This window comes from Podarcis filfolensis (assembly GCF_964270895.1).
Source record: "Podarcis filfolensis genome assembly, chromosome: 8".
Classification (NCBI taxonomy): domain Eukaryota; kingdom Metazoa; phylum Chordata; class Lepidosauria; order Squamata; family Lacertidae; genus Podarcis; species Podarcis filfolensis.
Genome location: NC_139611.1, coordinates 85,440,014 through 85,461,576, shown reverse-complemented (window position 1 = coordinate 85,461,576; position 21,563 = coordinate 85,440,014). Strand labels below are relative to the sequence as shown.

Genomic DNA, 21,563 nt, shown 5'->3' with positions numbered 1-21,563 from the left:
CCAGCAGAGGGCTGCTCTCCTCACTGCTTCCACCACAACACCCATTTCAGGGAGATGGGGGTGTTCTGGATGTTGGGAGGGAGGCAGGCAGGAGGCTGTGCATTCCCTGGTCGTCTCAGGGGGCGAAACAGGACAGGCTTCCCCTGTTCTTCATAATACTGCTGTGTCCCTACAACCATGGACTCACAGCCTCTTCTAAATGCCACCGGGGGGGTGTCTTATTACCTTCCCTTCTTTCCTACTTGTAATTTTTGTACTTGAGGCCTGAGGAGGAGGCAGGCGAGGAATGATTCTGCAAGAAAGATAAAGGTAAAGGGACCTTTGACCATTAGGTCCAGTCGTGGCCGACTCTGGGGTTGCGGCGCTCATCTCGCTTTATTGGCCGAGGGAGCCGGCGTACAGCTTCCAGGTCGTGTGGCCAGCATGACTAAGCCGCTTCTGGCAAACCAGAGCAGCGCACGGAAACGCCATTTACCTTCCTGCCGGAGTGATACCTATTTATCTACTTGCACTTTGACATGCTTTCGAACTGCTAGGTTGGCAGGAGCAGGGACCAAGCAACAGGAGCTCACCCTGTCGCGGGGATTCGAACCGCCGACCTTCTGATCGGCAAGTTCTAGGCTCTGTGGTTTAACCCACAGCGCCACCCGCGTCCCTGCAAGAAAGATAGGTCCTCCCACAAAAAGAAAGGAGGTTGTATCCGACAGGGTCATTCCCCCCCCCGCCGACCCTAATGCTTTGTGCTTGCTTACTCTCCTACTGAAGTTTTACTCACCATTTTATTGTTTTATTCTTTTTGTAAGCTGCTTTGAGGGTTCCTTTCTTTTAACAATTCTTTTCTTTTAACAATCAGGCAATATTTAATTTGTATGAAATGAACAAAAAAATAAAGATAATACCAGAACAAGCAATATCTCTCCACTGATTACGGCTTGCCCCTCCTCCGCTTTCCCTGTGCATAGCTGGAAATACAGGCCAAAGGCCTCTCCTGCAAGACCTCTCAGTGTGTGTACACACACAAACACCCCAGTGGCAAGACTTCCAGCAGGAAAACCATTGGATGCTGGGTGAGATTTGGCCCCGTGGGCTGATCCAGCAAGCTCTTCTTATGTCTCTCTATGTGTCCCCTTTGTGAGGGGGCTTCCCAAAGAGATGCTGAAGCAAGCTAAGAGGAGACTCATTTTATTGCAAGAGAACATTCCTTTATTCCCCCTACCTGGGTGGTGGGGTGTGGGGAGTGCAGGAACACACCTGGCAGGCTCTGACAGCAGCACTGAGAACCTTGCCGCCCTCCCCCCTGCACTTTTGGGCAACTGACAGCCGAATGCAAGGATACATCCAAATTGCACATTAACTCATGTTTACAAAAAAAAGTCTTTTTTTAAAAAAAAAAAACTATCAACCATTACACCACAGCTCTTCTAGCCCCCCCCCCTAATTTAATCAATAAGAATTCATTTAAACCATTAGAAATCCCACACAGCTGCTGCCTTATCTGATTAACAGGTGCATGGGGGAGCACCACATCCCCTAAATTGTGCAGATCACATAATTCTCTCTAGGGCAGCTGGGGACACAGAAGGCACCTCAGAGCACAGGAAGCGTCTCTGGGTTCCGTGCCAATCAGAAGCCAACACAAGGGATACTCCAACTGGCAGTGCATGCTGGGATACAGAGTTTTCGGTCAAGTGCAAGAGTGGCCTGGGCTACCTCGCAGGTCACCCTCCATCCAGGAGGGCCCCTCAAGCATTTCCATCTCTACTGCCATTGCCCAAGGCTCTCGGGCGTACCACATCGCAATGGCCTGTTTTCATTTTCCAAATATATATTGTGGGGAGGCCAGCTGGCGTGGGCAGCATCCTATGAAACTCAGACGTGGGGCTCTAGCAGAGACCAAGAGCAGCAGGAACCCAGAGGAGAGAGAGATGGCAGGCGGCTTACATACCACCATCTCTCAGCGCAAAACAGGCCTGGCATCAGTGCCCCTCCTGCTGCTGTAGGGCAGGTGCCTCTGAAAGGGGGAACCAGGCTCACAAGGAAGCTGCAAGGCAGGTGAGGCAGCATATGGCTGCCCTGGATGCTGCCCTCCATCCAACACAGCAATGCGGGTGCCCATCAGGGGTTGATGGAGAAGCAGAGCATGGAAAAACCAAGTCCACTGCAATTCTCACCGGAGTCCGACTTCAGATTTAGCCAGGGTCCAGATCGTACATCTGATTTGGCTCAACGAGGCCTGACTCTGGGAAGGAGACCTGGCCCTCTCTTCCCCTTTCCCAGCTGAGCAGTGCTGCTTCAGGAGGCTTGGGCAGGAGAGCCAGCCCAGTTTGGGACTCTTGACACATGAAACCATCTCCTGCCCCCACAAGAACCTCGTCACATACAGCCAGGCCAGGAGAAATTCCTCTCCTGCTCAGAGGAGAGATGGAACCCAAAGAGGAGCCGGCCAGAATTTTCCTCCTCCTCCCGGCAGGAGGCAAAACTCAGCACTGGGACCCCGCTGGCTGACTGCGTGATCCCAGTGTCCAGCAAGAGGAAATTTCTGGCCAGCTGTTCAGTTGCCGTTCCTAAGATGCAGGAAAGTGGCAGGTAAACGCTTGGAAAAGACGGAAAAGAAAGGGTGGGGGTGGGGAAGGGATCTACTGCCTCTTGCAAGCTCTTTTACAGGGCCCTCAAGGCACCTACTTCCTAGGAGAGAGCAAGGACCTGCAGAGGGGAAATAACAGAGACAGAGAAAGGAGGGTTCAGTGCAACATGACCTCTCGCGCCCACTGGGAGCCCTCACCCCGACCCCAGCAATGCTCCGTTGGGTGGGTGCCGCGTCCAGCACTGGCAAGCCGCTGCCTTGAGGTGGGCCATGCAGCCACGCAAGACCCCCCAGTTCCGCTCCTGCCCCACAGACCTGTGGAAACAGCTGGGAGAACCGACGCCAAGCTTCACAGAAGCCGTCCTCCGCCCGGAGGCCGCGCAAGAGCCCGTTTGTGTTGCAGACGGGGGAGAGGGGGCGCCGACTTCAAGCTGTCCAAAGAGGGTCTCCCACACGCATGCAGGCGAAGGGCGCGCCGGGGTGGGTGGGGGGCCCAGCTCACACCGCCTTCCTGCCCAACCGCTTAAAGACGCTGACGGTGCCCGTGTTGTCCATCTGGGCGCTGGGGCCCTCCGTGGTGCTGCTTACCTTCGCGCTGCCCAAAGTTCTCTTGATGGTGACTCGGAACTCGGACTCCGGCTTGCTCCTGGAGCTGGTGACCTGGCTGTCCTGGGCCTCGGCAGGCAGAGGGCGCTTGCCCAGTCTCTTGGCCATGCCGCCTTGCAGTGGAGGCGGCTCGGCCTTCTTCTCCTTCCTTTCCGCCAGGCTCTTGCTCCCGAGCCGCTGGAGGGCAGGGGTGGCTGTGGCCTTCAGCTGGGGCTCAGAGCTGGTGGCTTTGGCTTTGACCGTCGCCCCGGCGCTCTCCTTGGGCCTCAAGGGCTTGAAGAATTTCTTCAGCACCCCGGCGTACTGCAAGACGGAGCTGTCATCGTCGCTCTCCACTGCTTTGTCCTCCTCCGCCTCCTGCATGTCCCCCAGGCGGCTGAAGACTCCCGTGGGCTGTGAAGACACCAGAGTGGCTCAATGAGGGTGGGGGTGGCAAGCACGGCAGAGCGGCTGGGGGCCCCACCCCCTGGGGGCTGGTGGAATTGTCCGGGGGGGGCACTAAGAGGCATGGGGGGGCAGAGGAGCTCTGGAGGCGGTAATTTAAGACTCCTGCTAAAGGTAAAGGGACCCCTGACCATTAGGTCCAGTCGTGACCGACTCTGGGGTTGCGGCGCTCATCTCGCTCTATAGGCAGAGGGAGCCGGCGTACAGCTTCCGGGTCATGTGGCCAGCATGACTACGCTGCTTCTGGCGAACCAGAGCAGTGCACAGAAACGCCGTTTACCTTCCCGCCTATTTATCTACTTGCACTTGGACATGCTTTCGAACTGCTAGGTTGGCAGGAGCAGGGACCGAGCAATGGGAGCTCACCCTGTCGCGGGGATTCGAACCACCAACCTTCTGCTCGGCAAGTCCTAGGCTCTCTGGTCTAACCCACAGCGCGACCCGTGTCCAAGACTCCTGCTAAGTGGCTTTAAACCAGACCCTGGGAAACTGGCATCACTTTGTCAAGGCTGTCCATCACAGGAGGAAATTACTCAACAGTTGAAGCAGTTACTAAATGTGCTAAATGACTACCAGACTTTGAAAAGCTGGTATCCTCATCCAGCTCATCCGTTTTGTTTTGAATTAATTCAACTATATAGTTACAGATGGAATTTGAATAGATGGGCAATTGTTGCTTTTCCAATTTCATTGTGAGTATCTCCCTTAGTGGGTCGTGGTAACAGCCCCACCTGACCAAAGTGCCACCTCCCATGTCAGAAGAGCTCTAGCGCCACCTTGAACGCCTTGGCTGGGCCAGGAAGTGGAAGTCCACCTCTACTCCCCCAACCATACATGTTTAATCTCTGCCTTGCCAAACGGTCCCCCTTTGTGGGACCCGAAGCAAGGGGAGCGGGGGAAGGTTCAAAAGAAGAGTCCCCGGAGCAAGCAGGTCCCACCCTTTTGCTCTCACCTTGCTTCCTGTGGTTGTGTCCACGCTGGTCTCTGCGCCCAGCCGGTCAAACACGGAGGTTCTCTGTAGCCCTGTTAATAACAAGGTAGCAGTAGAAAGAAGCCATGCAGAGTTAAAACGAGAGAAGGGCTTTTCAAAGGAGCAACAGGGGCCAAATGATTATTTCATAGCATGCATATAAGTATGTGTTTCACCCAGAAAAGCTTTTGAAGCAGTGAACAAGATTAAATAATATATTTTTAATGCTGCTGTGCAGCACCCAAACTATTTCCAAATACTCCTCTCCCCAGCCTGATGGCATCAGTCTCTGGAAGCCACACCATACCAGAAGTCCTTGCCCCTGCAGGTTAGGCAACACTGCCCATGGTGCATAAGAAACGATTTTGCACCTCGGAGGTCTGCGTTCCCCCACCCCACCCCAGGACTGCAAAACCTTTGCCAAGTGGCAATCTCACAAGCGGTTGCACCTGTGTGTGTGATGAAGTGTTAGTTCTTGCCAGAGCACGCCAGTCATGTGGAACAAGGAAGCTGGACTTTGCAAAGTGTCACAATCAAAAACAAAATTAGGAAGAGCCAGGCATAAGGACCAGAAGGAAAACAAGGGCCGGCTGGGCAGCAGCAGCAGCAGCAGGCTGGCAGCTGAGAGGGCAAAGCGAATTTTGGCTGCTGGCTGAACCTGCTTAAGTTTGCCTCTTTTATTTGGGCTGTGCTTTAACTCAGCACGTTCGTTTCACCTTGGTTCTGAATTTGCTCTTTAAGTGCAGGGTTTGATTTCATTCAGCTAAGTACCGATATACTGTCCTCCTGCAAAATGTCAGGGCCACAAGGTAGAGTAACAACAAGAATCCTTTGAAAGCTGTACAGAGCCATCCCTTAAAGTGAACGGCTGGCCATTCAAGGAAATGCTAAGCAACTGCAAAAGCCGGCTGGCCATTATAAAAAAAAGCCTACAAGAGATTCCAGAAAGTTCAAAGCGGGGGTGCCTGCCGCATCTCTGCCAGAAGCGTGTTCTGCAGCATGGGAGCAGCGACACTCAACACCAGTCTCGCAGTGGAGGCCAGCTGGGCCTTTGCACCGTAGTGGGAAATTAACAGTACTTCTCCGAATGAGTTAAGGTGGCCACGGACCTGCCCCCATTTCCCAGCTTTAAAGGAGGCTGGCTGGCCTTCAGCCCCGCTACCCAGGGGAAGTGGCCCAGGTACCTTTGGCTGCCTGCTGCTGCTCCAGGATCTTCTTGGTCCTGGGGGTGGTTCCCTTGGGCATGTGGACAATGTACTTCCCTTCCATCTCTGCTGTGACGCGGCGCCGCTTCACTGGGAGCGTGGAGTTCTCGGCCTCCGGACTGCAGAGAGCTGTGGCAGCAGGAAGAGGATGGGAGAAAGGCCAGCTCATGCCTGCCTTGAGTCCAGAGGCCTCTGGCTGGGCAACTCAAGGATGGGCATTCAGAGCCAACAGCAATACCCATGGGGGAAATCTGGCCTCTAGTGGGGAGCAGAGAGCCATGCCTGACAGAACTAGGGCTGGAAGGATTTTGAAACAGATTTTTCTCCACATTTCCCCAAAGGCTTCAATTTTGCAGATTCCAAAAAACCTACCTGCTTTGGCATTCTTTGCTGCCATTTTATTGGAGACCGTGATGGAGATTTTGGAGGTGCTGGTGTCGGGTCTTCGGACCGGGGTGGAAGGTGGGGAGTCTCGGCTCAAGCTGTTCGCAATCATCCGGGTGGCAGCTGCAGGAACATCATCATGAATCAAAGTTACACACCACTTTATGTGCCAAAATCCTTCAGCGGTTTTACGTATAACACAGAAAGATAGTTGGGGGGGGGGGATGGGGCAACGTTTAAAACCAAAAACACAAAGAAACACATCAGTAAAAGCAGAGAAGCCTTCAACAAAACATTCAGATAAATATCAATAAATAATGAAATAGTGAAGCTGTGTGATGGATCTTATAAGCTCGGGTTGTTGTTGTTTAGCCGTTTAGTCGTGTCCTCCTCTTCGTGACCCCCTGGACCAGAGCACGCCAGGCACTCCTGTTTTCCACTGCCTCCCGCAGTTTGGTCAAACTCATGCTGCTAGCTTCGAGAACACTGTCCAAGCATCTCGTCCTCTGTCGTCCCCTTCTCCTTGTGCCCTCCATCTTTCCCAGCATCAGGGTCTTTTCCAGGGAGTCTTCTCTTCTCATGAGGTGGCCAAAGTCTTGGAGCCTCAGCTTCAGGATCTGTCCTTCCAGTGAGCACTCAGGGCTGATTTCCTTCAGAATGGAGAGGTTGGATCTTCTTGCAGTCCATGGGCCTCTCAAGAGTCTCCTCCAGCACCATAATTCAAAAGCATCAATTCTTCGGCGATCAGCCTTCTTTATGGTCCAGCTCTCACTTCCATACATCACTACTAGGAAAACCATAGCTTTAGCTATACGGAATGGCTGCTTAAATAGACGTGTCTTTAGGAGGTGTTTAAAACTGGCCACTGTTTCTGCCTTCCCAACACCATATGGAAGGTTTTTTGCCCAGTGCCCATGTAGACGGGGCAAATGAGAGCCCAATAATAGCAGGAATGCCAGAGGGGTGGTTTAAAAGATACACCCTGCAACAGGATTTGGGGAGCTCTCAGATAAGGCTTTCTCCTCCATGGAACTGCTTAGCCTGGAAGGGGTGGCCATGGAATTCTCTCCCACCGCCTGAGCTTTTCCTGCAAAGTGAGATCCATGCCCACAGCCAGACATATTATGGGACGTCACTGCAGGGCAGCCAGGCCATCAGCTGGAGCAGTTCAGCTGCAAGCAGGAGGCAGTGAAGCAGAAGCAGAGCGGCACATGAGGGTGGGAAAGGCAGGGGGTATCTAATTTTTTTATTTTAATTTAATTTGTTATTTTTATTTATTTTAAAATTATCATGCCTTTCCATAATGCACGTATATTTAAAGCAACCAGCAACATGTAATTGAAAACAGGACTTGCAAGAGCTAACTGTTGAAAATACGCGAATGAACAAAAATGTTTTTATTCGACATGAAAGGACAGCAGCTTGGCTGTAAGGGGAGGGGAAGCTTCGTAGCTCAAAAGAAGAAGATGATGATGAAGAAGAAGAAGAGGAGTTTGGATTTGATATCCCGCTTTATCACTACCCATAGGAGTCTCAAAGCGGCTAACATTCTCCTTTCCCTTCCTCCCCCACAACAAACACTCTGTGAGGTGAGTGGGGCTGAGAGAGTTCAGAGAAGTGTGACTGGCCCAAGGTCACCCAGCAGCTGCATGTGGAGGAGCAGGGAAGCGAATCCGGTTCACCAGATTATGAGTCTACTGCTCTTAACCACTACACTACACTGACTCCAAAAGGTCTGATCCTGGGTAGCCAATGAGCTTCTTCCAGCTACAGCCATGATCAAAATACGCAGCCGCACAGAATGGAGGAAGGGGCACCCAAGGAAGGACCTGCCCTGTCTGAGCAACATCACCCAAAAGACCCAATGAACAAACTGAAAGGTCCAGGAGAACTACACTGCCTGGACCAGTGGGGCTGATGTTGCTTGATATGAAGAGGCATTATTAGCATCCTGGGGTGGTCAGAAAGGAGCAGCCAACTTCACACAGTGAGAAGAGCAGGGGCCTTGGCAGGGAGAGGGAGGAGGGAGAGACAGACAGAGACCGAGAGCGGAGAGATGGAGAGCCTGGCCGCCTCCTCCATCTGCAGCCAGCCACTTGTGTTACTCACCACTGTTGGCATTCCGACGGAGTTCAGACTGCAGGGTGGGCTGGCTGGAAGCCACCGATTCTGTAGCAGCCTTGCACATTTCCTAGGGACAGAGGGAACACCACAATGCAATAGTGAGGGGCAGGTGGAGATGGTTCCCCTAGCAAAGGCACCAGGTTCAGGCATGCCCCTCGCAAAAAAAAGGAACCCCTTTGCAGGAAGGTAGAAGGAAGAGGAAAGCTATCCAGGTCTGAGATATGCATCACACCAGGAGATTAAACTCCTGGATGCGGGAGCAAGGAGAGGAGTGGAGCACTGCAGGTCTTCATCTACAGATCTGGCCTGGGAGTCATGCAGGGTGTTATGGGGCTTCCAGACCCTTAAGCAGGACTTTTATCATTCTCTGAATGCTCCACTGGGCAGCTCAGGTCCTTTGCTTCACTTTCTGAGAGATATCAGCAAAGAGCACTGAAATCCTTGCATATCCCCTGATGGCAAGAGCCGTTTGACAGTGGAACGATGTCCACCTGTCAGGGATACTAGAGCTGTGATCTCTGCACTGCAAGGGGTTGGACTGGATGACCCTCAGGGTCCTTTCCAACTCTACAATTCTAGGGTTCTCCCCTGCACTAGGCAAAGGCTATCGTGTAGCCCACACAATCGCTGGTTGCTCATGACAGCCCCCTAGCTTGCAACCATAGCCTTCTAGGTTGAAGTTTTACTGCTGGATCCCACTCCACCAAAAAAAACCTTGTAGACCAACGTTAGAAACTCAGATACACAAGCTAGGTGCCAAATGGCTCCTTAAACCAGGGCTACAGTTGCTAAAACAGAATGCCTAGTTGCCATTTTGGGGCCAGGTGGCTCAAAAGTCGTATTTTTCCATACGACTTTTTGGTTTCCAAAACTCGTTTAGATTGTGCAAATAAAATATAATGGATAGAATTCTACAGGATGTGCTGCTAGTGCAGGGGCCAGCAACCTAAGGCCCATGGGCCACAAGAGGCCTATGGGGGTCTTTTAACTGGCCCATGGACCCTCACCGCACGCTCAGTCTGCTCCCGTGCACCGTGCTAAAGCAGCGCGGGGACCGCCTTCCGCAACACTGGCCGGTTTCCCATTGGCTGTAGGAAGCTCCTGCAGCCAATGGGAAGCTGGGCATGCCTCCTCCGCACCGGAAACAGCGTTTGCGCATGCATGCATGCACATACACTACGGCTCACCGCAGTGTCTGCAGGACCGTGAACTGGCCCAAGCCACAAAAACTTTGCCGACCCCTGTGCTAGTGTGTGAAAACAGTCCAGACCCAAGGATCCCCAGGCATGCACCTCCAGGTGGTGGAGACACCAGGCACCATCCTGGTGCAAAATGCGCCTGGCACCTGGCGAATTCCAAACACTGTTGTACATCCAAAGATCCCACCCAGAATGCCAGAGGGTTACCAGCCAGCTAGAAGCCAATATCACAGCCATTTAATGCAAAGCATGTGGGAGAAATTATTAGCCGCTTCCTGGGAGAACCCACCTGCCTGTACACGACTTTGGCATGTTTGAGGATGGCAATGATATCTCCGACGATGGTGATGCCCAGCTCGTTCATGATCTCCTTGTTGAGGTCCATCAGCATGTTCTTCTGGATCCTGCAGGGGACAAGGTCTGTGGTGGTGAGTCACGTACCATACCCCAACTGTGCAATCTACAAGCACTCTGCGAACAGGGTGTGCAACAGCCTGGCACAAGAAAACTCTTCCAGCCACCACTGGAAGGAATGGACAGAAAAACTCCCCACTGCAATGGGGAGCTGGCCATCTGCCTTTTTTCACAAGGCTTCAGAAATAATGACATTTCAGATATCCATGTGCTCCAATGCTACTCACCCATACATAGATTTATAAAATTCGGGGAATTTAAACAAGTGAAAGCAGGGTCCAATCTTAAGGGAAATCCGAGGGGGAAAGCCTGAAGGAACTGATGTTGCTGCTTCACATATGGGAGACAGAAAGGCATTCCGTAACATGAGGGCAATAGGAGGAAAAGCCCATATGAGGGTCACTGCCCTGTGGTATTCTGTAGGGTGTGGTACCACAAGTAGAATTAAAAATACTTGGCCTTTGTTCCAAGAAACAAAGGATATATTGTTTTGTTTTTCTCAGAGAGGTAAACATTTGAAAAATAATCTTGGGCCACATAATGCATGCTATTCGGTATTTTAAGATTTAAACAAGCCAATACATCAGGCCGATGCAATGTTCCTGACCTAAACCACATTCCCACAAACTCCACGCAAGGGATCCTTTCAGCCATGTAACTCCTTTTTTTTGGACCGCGTCTGCTGGGAGGTTTAAAAAAGCCAGCTGGTGGCTTTAGCATCTGCCACTGAGCACAGATCCCCACCTCCCACTGTATGGAAAGCAGGGCTGGCAGGTCTCCCCTACAGTGGGATCAATGAGACACTTTCTACGGATCACAGATTCCCTTGCACGTGAGCTCCTGAATTCCCACTCTCCCAGACTGCAGCAGAAGCACAGGAAAGAGAACAGCGAGATGTTCCACAGAGGCTCCATCTCTCAACAGCCTCACCTATTATCCACAAACATGACGGCGTAGTTGACAGCAGGCCCCGGGGGGATCCCAGCTTCTTTGAAGAACTGAATCCACTCTGACGTTGCTGAAAGACAGAGAAGATTATGTCAGAAGCAACCAGCACCTGAGCAAAGCGAGAGGAGGGGAGAAAGTGCTCTTGTGCGTGGATCCTGCTTGTAGGATTCCCAGAATGGGCATCTGGTCGGCCGCTGTGAAAACAGGGCGCTGGACCAAAGAGCCACTGTCCTGATCCAGAAGGCTATTCTTGTGCTCTTATCTCCCTGGTCTCTGTTTCACCCCCCAAGCCGTCACTCCAGCGCCTCTTCCCAGCTGGCCTCAGACTCGCATTCTCCACATTTGCAGCTGCTGCCACCCATCTGGGCTTCAGCCAGGCGCCTTGCACAGAACAAAGGGAGAGGCTCTTGGATTTGGCTGCCCTGCTTCTGCCGCTACCCCTTCCCTCCCTCCCTCAAGCCCCTCTTGAGTTTGGCTTTGCTCTGGCTCCCTTCCAAAGACATACCGGGGTTAAAGGGGAGGGGGGTGTCAGGCCAACTTACCCATCATGACAGACACCATGGTGCCAAGCCAAGGGCCGTGACGCCCAGTCAGCCGGAGGAGACCTGCAGGGAAGGCAACACCCCAAGTTAAGCCGCTGAGGCCACCCAGCGGCATTCCAAGGGCAGGACTCAGGGAGCCAGAATAGGCAGCAGCAACACACACCCAGGACAGCCACCTTGGACCCACACCGGTGCCCTGCTGCCAGGGGTGCCAATGTGAAGAAAATATTGGGGGAGGGACAGGTCAGCCCCTCCCTGCACAACTGATGGCACGGCGAGGCTCACCCATACTATTTGAATGGTGATGCCCATCAACAGGGGCAGGGCACCCTCCTCAAATAACAATAATAACAATAATAATAATAATTGTTGTTGTTGTTTAGTCGTTTAGTCGTGTCCGACTCTTCGTGACCCTATGGACCAGTGCACGCCAGGCAGGCACTCCTGTCTTCCACATAATAATAATAATAATAATAATAATAATAATTTCATTTATACCCCGCCCATCTGGCTGGGTTTCCCCAGCCACTCTGGGCAGCTGCCAACAAAAAATTAAAAGCACAATACAAAGTCAAACATTCAAAAAGTTCCCTAAACAAATATCTCATTGGGCGGGGAGAAGGGACCTCAGCCGCAGGGAGTCGAAGGGGGCTGGAGACGGGGGCGCAGGAGAGTCAGGGGCCGGGGAAAGAGGCAATTTACAGGGGAGCCCCCCGCCCCACTGGGGTCTCCTCGAGGGCCCTTTCAAGACAGAAGGGGGGGAGATGATGATTCTTCTTCTCCCCCCCCCCATGGAAGACGCCCCCTTTCTGGCTCCTCGGCCGGACTGCGCTTCTTGAGGGTCCGGGGGGGGGGAAGGCCTCCCCCAGGCCCCTCTCTACCCCCCCCCTCACGGAACGGGGAGAACTCCAACGGCCGCAGCTTCACTCTCGGGGAGTGGGGGGGGGAGAAGTCTCCGGACCTCGCGCCCCTCCGGGGGGGTCCCTCCCCCCTCCTTCCCCTCCCTCACCGGCCTCGGAGGCTCCTCTCGGCTCCTGGGCGACCGGCGGAGGAAGTCTCTCTCCCTCCCGCCCTCCTCGCGCTCGCTTCCGGCCCGGGAGGCCACAGAGACCGGAAGCCTCGCCCGCCCGCCTCTCCTAGAGGGGCTCGAGGTTGCTCGCCAGCGGCCCCTGGCGGCCGGAGGGAAGCGCGGCTTGCTTTTGTTTAGGGAAGCTTTTAACGTTTAATAGCTTATTGTATTTTAGTGTTTTGCTGGAAGCCGCCCACAGTGGCTGGGGGGACCCAGCCAGATGGGCGGGGTATGTATGTATGTATGTATAAATAAATAAATAAATAAATTATTATTATTATTATTATTATTATTATTATTATTTGGGTGCCGCTTCTGGGCTGCTTCGCATATCTGCATCCTCCTCCTCCTCCAAGAGCCAATTGGGCCTCTGCGGCTCTTCCTTCTCCTCCTCCTGCAACCCCTCCCTCCCACAACAACCCTGCAGGGTAGGTCAGGCCGAGAGAAGAAGGCAGTCATTAGCCGCCAGAGTCACACCCGGGATTAGAACCTTGCTCTGCTAGGTCCTGGTCCAGCCCTCCAGGAACCCCCCTCTTGCCCCTTCTAAGGTTGGGCAATGATCCTATGAAGGCGCAATAGAGATCACGAGGCACGCACTGCAACGACAGGTGGAGATCTCCAGGTGTTGTTTTCCCGTTAGATCTGCCGATTTTCAAACACTCCGATGTCAGCACCAGGGGGTTGGACTAGATGACCCCTGGGGAACCCTTCCGACTCTGCGATTTGATGAGCGACTTGAGGCGTGCTTTGAGCGTGAAGTTCCATTTTGTAGAGAACAGGACTTGCACGCCATTCCCTTGCCTTTTTAGTGAGCCTCCTCAAAGTTTTGCTCTGCAGCACCCAGTGGCTCCAATTTAGGGCGCTAGAGGCTGCAGGAGGAGGATCCGACCCCCAGATGACTACTGTACACCACCAGTCAAAGCCCCACCCCATCCTAATCTAATACGTATCCTAATCCAAATCCCACCCTCCTCCTAATCTAATATGTTTCCCATCCTAATACATTTCCAAGCACAATTCAAAGTGTTGGTGCTGACCTTTAAAGCCCTAAATGGCCTCGGTCCAGTATATCTGAAGGAGCGCCTCCACCCCCATCGTTCTGCCCAGACACTGAGGTCCAGCGCCGATGGTCTTTGGCAGTTCCCTCCCTGCGAGAAGCCAAGTTACAGGGAACCAGGCAGAGGGCCTTCTCGGTAGTGGCACCCGCCCTGTGGAACGCCCTCCCACCAGATGTCAAAGAGAAAAACAACCACCAGACTTTTAGAAGACATCTGAAGGCAGCCCTGATTAGGGAAGCTTTTAATGTTTAACAGACCACTGTATTTTAATGTTTTGTTGAAAGCCGCCCAGAGTGGCTGGGGAGGCCCAGCCTGATGGCCGGGGTATAAATAATAAATTTATTATTATTATTATTATTATTATTATTATTATTAGCAAGAGGGGTGGGAGTGCATGGCGTTGAGGTGGAGAGAGCACCTCTCTCAACTCCCCCTGGCCATGCGATACAGTACAGTGGTACCTCGGTTACAGACGCTTCAGGTTACAGACGCTTCAGGTTACAGACCCCGCTAACCCAGAACCAGTACCTCGGGTTAAGAACTTTGCTTCAGGATGAGAACAGAAATTTCGAGGCGGCAGCGGGAGGCCCCATTAGCTAAAGTGGTGCTTCAGGTTAAGAACAGTTTCAGGTTAAGAACGGACCTCCGGAACGAATTATGTACTTAACCCGAGGTACCACTGTATAGGGGAAATTACCACCGAAGGAAGCATTTGCAGCAGATCATGCAAAAGATATTCTTCTTCTTCATGAGCACAACGGCGGCAGCATTGTGTGTGCCCTCTGCCTTCCAGCCGGTCACACAGGAATCACGAGACCACAGCAAATTGGAAAATTATCCTTTAATTGACCAAAGGTCTGTACTGAAGACAGCAAAAATCCAGGCTACCACCCCATTGCCCGGTTGACAGTCCCTAAGCCGCATGTCAAGACCCCTTGCAGGGTGGATCCCTCCATGGACAGTGGGAGAATAATGCCCTTGAAATCACACCCAGAGGGCGCAGGGAGTCTGGGGTTGGACTAGATGACCCTTGGGGTCCCTTCCAACTCTACACTGGGGTTGGACTAGAGAGGTCCCTTCTAACTCTACAGTTCGAGGACTCCCCACTTCTTGTTGATGGCAATAAATGTTTGACCTGGGAGAAAATGGTATGAGTCCATCCCTACCAGAATCTATGGGCCTGGAAGGTTCTCCCTATAAACTCCCAATGCTCCTAGTCTGGATTATGACAAAGGAAGACACATCTCAGCATTTGGCACTTGACCTCTGTTCAAGAAGACAGAGATAGCTGCTCTTCCTTACTGCTCTTTGCTGACCCAGATGGATTAAAGTGGGCTGCCACAGGAGATGGAGCAGGAGTTCTCCCTGCTCCGTAGGGTAGAACTCGAACCCATGGCTTCAAGTTACAAGAAGGGAGATTGACCCAGAAACTCCAGCGGGTGCAGAATGCTGCGGCGAGACTCCTTACGGGGTCCTTGCTGCGGGATAACATTCACTTGGTGCTATACCAGCTGCACTGGCTCCCAGTGGAGTACAATATCAGGTTTAAGGTGCTGGTTTTAACCAGCCCTATAAGGCCTAGGACCCTCGTACCTACGGGACCGCCTCCCCTGGTATGTCCCGCAGAGGACCTTATGGTCTTCAAATAAAAACATCTTGGAGATCCCAGGCCACAGGGAGGTTAAGCTGGCCTCAACCAGAGCCAGGGATTTTTCAGCTGTGGCCCCGATTTGGTGGAACACTCTGTCACAAGAGACTAGGGCCCTGCGGGACTTGACATCTTTCCGCAGGGCCTGCAAGACGGAGCTGTTCCACCAGGCCTTTGGCCAAGGCGCAGCCTGACCCCCTCTCTCCTTCTGTAATCTTCATAGAACTCTAGCCCAATGGTTGCCATTTATTTGATTCTGAACTGATTTTAGAATATATTTCAATTAATTGACTGTGATTTTATGTAAATTGTGCTATTTTTACTGTTGTTAGCCGCTCTGAGCCCGGCTTTGGCTGGGGAGGGCAGGATATAAATAAAAAGTTATTATTAATATTATGACTAAACACCAGGAGGAACTTTCTGACGGCAAGAGTTGTGTGGCAGTGGAGCGGTCTCCCCCGGAAGGGGGTAGAATCTCCTTCCTCGGAGGTTTCTAAGCAGAGATTGGATGGATCCCTGCCAGGGATGCTTCAGCTGGGATCCCTGTATTGCAGCAGGGGGTTGGACTAGAGGACCTTTGGGTATCCCTTCCACCGCTATGAGTCTACGGTTGTCATCGCCAGTACTCTTTGAGTGCTGAGTGCCTAAGAGCCACTGGTCAAGGAAGGAAAGCGGCAATTTTGGCAGCGACAGAAGCTGGTTAGTTGCTTGGTGTGTGTGGTCCTCTCTGAAAGGCATTCACGGCAGAGAAACAAGGCAGAACAGGGAGCGCCAAGTTGGACTGCTTGGCCCATCTAGCTTAGCGCAGCCTACACTGACTGGCAGAGGCTCTCCACAGGTTCAGACAGGTCCCACCCGACTTGGGAGCTTCTGAGTGGCACATCGCCTGCACCATCTCCTCTCTTGCAATTCTCCACACTTTTGCTTAATAGGAGGAGATTCCTCCACGAGGGATCTTTTTGGCCAGGAAGCCTTTTCCGTTTTCATCTCCTTAAACCCACGTCCCCTTTCCCCCTAACTGCTAAACGCCCTCTTCTCTACATCTATCCTCCCACCCACGCAAAACCCTTTTGCTTCCCAGTTTGGAACAGTGACTGTTTACCCACAATTTGCATGCGCCAAAAGCTCCCTTTGCACATCACTTGGTTGTTTGCGCGTGGCAAACCCCCCACCCACCCCCAATCCTTCGGTCAGGCTGAATTGTTCCCTTGCAGGAGTTTCTCTTACCCCAAACATTTGCCCCCAAGGAGGCCTTGGGTACCCCCTGGTTCACTCGGCTGGAGAGCAGGGGTCCCGCAAGGTTCCCCAGGGAGACCCCCTGCCACCGAGGAAGCCCCTCCACCGGCCTCCCGATAGGGGGCCGGCACTCGCAGCCCCTCTCCAGCTGGGGACGGGCAGAGGGGGTGTCCCTTTGGCTAGTAGGTGCCGCAGAGCTGCTCCCACTGGCCCGGCAAGCTCAGTTCCTGGCTGTATCTGGAGTTCCAGTCTCGCTCAAACACCGCCTGCAGTTGATCGCGCACCGTGGGCTGCTCCCCGGCCCCCACGTGGCTCTGGTTCACCACCAGGGCAGACCCCGCCGTGTGAAGGAAGTAGTCCCCGGACCAGTTGGACGTTCCTGCCGGAAAGGAAGGGAAAATAAACGCTTAAGAGTCCTGCGTTCTGCAACAAAGCTTGATGACAATTGGTGTTCGCGGCGGGAGGCAGCCGTGCTTCTGAATCCCAGCTGCTGGAAGCCACAGAAAGGGGGGAGAGCTCTGTGTTCGAATCCTGCGTGCTGGTTTCCCCCAAGCAATTGTTTCCCCACCGTGAGAAGAGGGTGCTGGACCAGGTGGGCTAGGCAAATTAGTGGTGGAGAAGGAGCCTATTGATGACTGCTCATCTACGGTTCTGGTCGCCTGGTCTCAAAATGGATATTACAGAGTTGGGAAAGGTTCAGGAAAGGGCTGCCCAAATGATCAAGGGGGTGAAGCAGGAAAGGGTGCTGCGCTTGGAGCTTCTCAGTTTATTGAAAAGGCGAGGAAGAGGCGACGTGATAAAGGTTTATTAAAAAATATATATGCATGGCAGGGAGGAAGTGGTGAGAGAGACGCTTTTTCTTCCTCACAACAGAACTTGTGAACAATCCCTGAAGCTGAAGGTTGGGAGATTCAGCACTGATAACAGAAAAGCCCTCCTTCAAGCAGCACAGAGTGAAACTGTGGAACTCCCTGCCACAGGAGGCAGAGATGGCCACCAAGGCTTTAAAAGAGGATGGGACAAATTCATGGAGGTGGAGAGGGTTATCGATGGCTCCTAGCCGGTCGGAGGCAGCAGAGCTCTAGAACAACAGTCGCTGGAAACTATGGGAGGGGAGAGAGCTATTGGGCTCGGATCCTGTTTCCGAGTTTCCCCGAAAGGCATCTGGACGGGATGGGCCTCCAATGAACTCCCCTTAGTCTCTTCTGTTCTCCCCCTTACGGCTGCTTCTCTCCCTCTCCCACTGCTGGACAGTTTTCGCCCCTGCTAGTCCCCGGCAAAGCTTTCTGCCTCAACTGGCCTCCCCTTTACGACTGCCCCCGTCCCTCAAACTACTCACCAATATAAGCCACCTTGTCCGTCACCATGAACTTGCTGTGGTTGACTCTGGCGTAGGGGATCTTGGCCTGCGACTCATTGGCTGGGACCACAAAGAGCCTCTGGCGGAGGAGAAAGGGAGAAAGACTAAACTGGGGTGCTTGGCACGCAGAGGAAGCAGCTGGGAGGCAAGTGGAAATGGCTCTCCAGGGAGCCCAGCAAAGCCGTCTTCCCCATTGGGCTTAGTGGTGTGTCACGCCAGGGCGCCGGCCTCTCAGGGGTGCCCTAGCGAGTGGGGGAGCTGCGTGGTTTGCCAGTGGCCTCCCCTTTCCTTGCATGCCCGCCAGCTGTGCCCCACCAAGCCTCTGTGGGGATCGCTCTCTTTAACCTATACATAAACGACATCTCCAGAGTTCCATGCCCCTAAACTGGCCTCAAAACCAATCTCTGTACTATTATATGCTGATGATGCAGTCCTCTTATCCCAAACAAAAATAGGCCTAAAAAGACTGATAAGAGAATTCTCAGTGTATTGCCAGAGAGAACACCTGGTCGTAAACTATCAGAAAACCAAAGTTATGGTTTTCTCAAGAAAATATAAGCCCCACACTTGGAGTATGGACAATCAGCCGATCGAACAGGTCAAAGCTTTCAAATATTTGGGCCTTATCTTCCAGTCCACGGGGTCATGTGGAACACACCAAAAATGTGCAAAAGAAAAAGCATCCCAAAGTGCCAAGACTTTGACTCGCTTTTTCTATACAAAGGGTGGCAAACGTATACATTTAGAAGTCTTCTAAGCTAAATCCCTAGCACAGCTACTATACAGAGCTCAGATTTGGACCTTAGCACTTTGGAAGCTGTTCAATCAAAGTTTCTAAGGCAGATTTTTTTCTGTACCGCCATGCGTCCCAAACGCATCATTGCGACTGGAGACAAGTCTCCCTTCAGTAGAAGTACGGACTTGGCAAAGAACTCTTAACTTCTGCCTCTGCCTAAACTCAATCCCACCCCCCCACCCCGGTTTACTATCCTTAGTACTTCAAGACTCCCATAAAAGTGCCTGCCTTAAAACCGTCTATCAAAAACTTCACTCTTGTGGCCTATCCCCACCACACCTACTCACTATGGGCCCTACTAAAGCAAACAGTCTAATTGGTCAACGTCTAAAAGATATCGAGCATCAGAACAACCCGGCCACTATAAGGAAATTCTGCCCTTGGTACGTTCATTTTCCACTCTCCATTTTGATTCTCTGGCCCCATATCTGCACAAACTTAATATCCCAAAACACAGATGTGCTTTTACACTTGCAAGACTGAATGTTTTGCCTTCTGTGGTACTTGAGGGTTGATTCCAAAAGATCCCGCCTGAGAAACGTCTTTGCCCCTGTGGAGATGGTAGCACCGAAACAGCGGCACACGTCCTCCTGTCCTGTACTCTCTACAAAGACCTGAGGAACGAGATCCTCACCCCACTCGTCCTAACCACCCCAGGGCGCTCAACCACTGCCACAATCTCCTTTCTTCTATCAGATCAAAATGAGCAGATAACAGCAAAGGTTGCTGGGTTCATAGCAGGGGCAATCAGAATAAGGGCCACTAACTGACTGCTGATTCAGGACTGTAAATTGTGCTCTTATATCAAATCTCCCTTTCTGCGTATACTGTAATGTTTTATTGTCGCTATGGCCATTGGCTAGTGCAAATAAAGTTTTTATCTATCTATCTCCTCCCACGGAGGCTTGGGATGGAAGCTGCGCCCAGCCAACTATATGGCTGGAAGGTGTGCAGCTTCTTTCCCAAGTCTACGCGGGAGGAGAGCGATCCCCGCAGAGGCTTGGGAAAAGGTCAACAACTCTGGGAAACGGGGGCGCCGGAGAGATCTTTGCACCACGGTGCCGGATATGCTTAAGACGGCCCTGGAACCCGGTCTTCCAGGGCAGGGGAGCCCCGTCCCAGCCATCGGGGTGTCCTTACCACTTCCATGTTGTAGTGGGTGCGGACGTCGTGCATGGCAGCCAGGGAGCGCAGGAAGGGGAACATATTGGCCTTGGAATGCCTCCAGCATCCGACCAGAAGTCGCACACGGACTCTCCTCTCATAAGCCACCTTCCGCAAGTGGTCGTCAATCACTGGCCAGAACCTGAGGGGGAAGAAGGAAGCTAGAGCGTCGGGGCCACATCCTGCACTGCCACCTGTGACGTGGGGCAGCCTGCCAACTGGTCTAGCGCCCCTCGAACGGGGACAGCGTAAGATGGACATTGAGAGGTGCTATGGTGCCAGAAGGGATGCGGGTGGCGCTGTGGGTTAAACCACAGAGCCTAGGACTTGCCGATCAGAAGGTCGGCAGTTCGAATCACCGCAACGGGGTGAGCTCCCGTTGGTCGGTCCCTGCTCCTGCCAACCTAGCAGTTCGAAAGCACGCCAAAGTGCAAGTAGATAAATAGGTACCGCTCCGGCGGGAAGGTAAACGGCGTTTCCGTGCGCTGCTCTGGTTCGCCAGAAGTGGCTTAGTCATGCTGGCCACATGACCCGGAAGCTGTACGCCGGCTCCCTCGGCCAAGAAAGCGAGATGAGTGCCGCAACCCCAGAGTCAGTAACGACTGGACCTAACGGTCAGGGGTCCCTTTACCTTTACCTGGCCACCCAACTGCACGATTTATTTCTGCTTGCTAGGCGGAATGACCTCCCCATATTCTGGCTCTTCCCCAGAGTGGATTTGGGGGAGGCAGGTGGAAGGAGAAGTCCTGTTGCATCAGCAGGAGCCTCTGCAACGGCTTCCCGGCCGGTGCTGCTTGGTTTGTAAAGCTTATCCTTCCCACAGCCAAGGGAGGGGAGGGAGAAGAGCTGCCCCGCGGCCCCATCAGCTGCACACCTACCTCTTGGGGTGCGAGAACTCCATGGTAGGCAGGTAGCTCATCACCTCAATGTGAACAAACTCATCGGCGTCATCAATGATGCTCACCAGGGACTGGAGGTCCTCCGTCCGCCCTGTGGCGCACAGCGCAGGGGGGGCACTCTGGAGGCAGGCAGAGGGAAAAGAGACTCAGGAAAGGAGGAGGAGAAGGATGGGCACCCAAAAGTCAGGCACACAGTTGACATCCTGGGCAAAGGTAGAGTGGGCTGCCTGGGAAGGGCTTTTTTCAGAATGAGGTTTTCAAATTTTTATTGAATCTTCAGGACTTTGCTATGGCGTTAAATGCAGGGGTCAGCAAACTTTTTCAGCAGGGGGCCGGTCCACTGTCCCTTAGAACTTGTGGGGGGCTGGACTTTTTTTGGGGGGGATGAACAAATTCCCATGCCCCACAAATAACCCAGAGATGCATTTTAAATAAAAGCACACATTCTACTCATGTAAAAACACGCTGATTCCTGGACAGTTCATGGGCCGGATTGAGAAGGCGATTAGGCCGGATCCAGCCCCCGGGCCTTAGTTTGCCTACCCATGAGTTAAAGTAACAATCCAGGAGGAAATATGAAACAAAGGGAGGCAGGCAACGAAAAACCTAACCAGGGGTCAATGCCGTTACCTTGTGAAATAATGTGTGTTCTTTAGAGACCAATGACTGAATTATTTGCTACGCCAAAAACCTGATACAGAAAGAGCGCAAACCAAATGTTATGAATGCCAAATAAAGCCACCTTTCATTGGGACTTGCCACCTCTGTGACTTTCTTGTTGGGTAAGGAACAAATGGCCAGCAAATGGAAGCAGAATCCATAGGTTTCACTGCAACCTGATATATGTCAGTTTCTCAGAAATAATAATTAAAAAAAAATTATGGAACCAAACAGTTAAAGGAGAAAACAGCAA

General features: G+C 52.5%; 2 protein-coding genes across 5 annotated transcripts in view; both read right to left on the bottom strand.

The window, feature by feature from the left end:
- Window positions 1-1,180: 1,180 nt before the first annotated feature.
- LOC310768831 (uncharacterized protein C19orf47) lies at window positions 1,181-12,529 on the bottom strand. 4 transcript variants are annotated; one of them, XM_083627674.1, is made up of 10 exons: window positions 12,430-12,529; window positions 11,421-11,483; window positions 10,861-10,948; window positions 9,806-9,920; window positions 8,303-8,384; window positions 6,182-6,316; window positions 5,789-5,938; window positions 4,587-4,657; window positions 3,173-3,583; window positions 1,181-2,703 (listed from the first exon to the last, which is right to left on the bottom strand). In XM_083627674.1, exons 2-10 carry the CDS (start codon window positions 11,437-11,439, stop codon window positions 2,686-2,688), a joined length of 1,089 nt encoding a protein of 362 aa, XP_083483800.1. In that variant the 5' UTR covers window positions 11,440-11,483; window positions 12,430-12,529; the 3' UTR covers window positions 1,181-2,685. The 4 variants fall into 4 exon arrangements, with proteins under 4 accessions (XP_083483800.1, XP_083483799.1, XP_083483802.1 ...); XM_083627673.1 differs by having other exon boundaries at window positions 1,181-3,583; XM_083627676.1 differs by lacking the exon at window positions 5,789-5,938.
- A 1,844-nt stretch (window positions 12,530-14,373) lies between these two features.
- The window catches only part of PLD3 (phospholipase D family member 3), a 29,470-nt gene continuing 22,280 nt past the window's right edge, over window positions 14,374-21,563 (bottom strand). Inside the window, 4 exon segments of the mRNA XM_083627262.1 lie at window positions 14,374-16,810; window positions 17,771-17,870; window positions 19,728-19,893; window positions 20,630-20,769. Of these exon segments, the coding sequence (XP_083483388.1) occupies window positions 16,611-16,810; window positions 17,771-17,870; window positions 19,728-19,893; window positions 20,630-20,769 (606 nt within the window). The 3' untranslated portion in view covers window positions 14,374-16,610.

Excerpts from the sequence above, each read along its gene's own strand:
- LOC310768831 (XM_083627673.1), bottom strand. Across the intron at positions 8,385-9,805 it reads CCAAAGTCGTGTACAGGCAG|GAAATGTGCAAGGCTGCTAC; the intron begins GTGGGTTCTCCC and ends CTCTGTCCCTAG. Across the intron at positions 4,658-5,788 it reads GCAGCAGCAGGCAGCCAAAG|GGCTACAGAGAACCTCCGTG; the intron begins GTACCTGGGCCA and ends TGTTATTAACAG.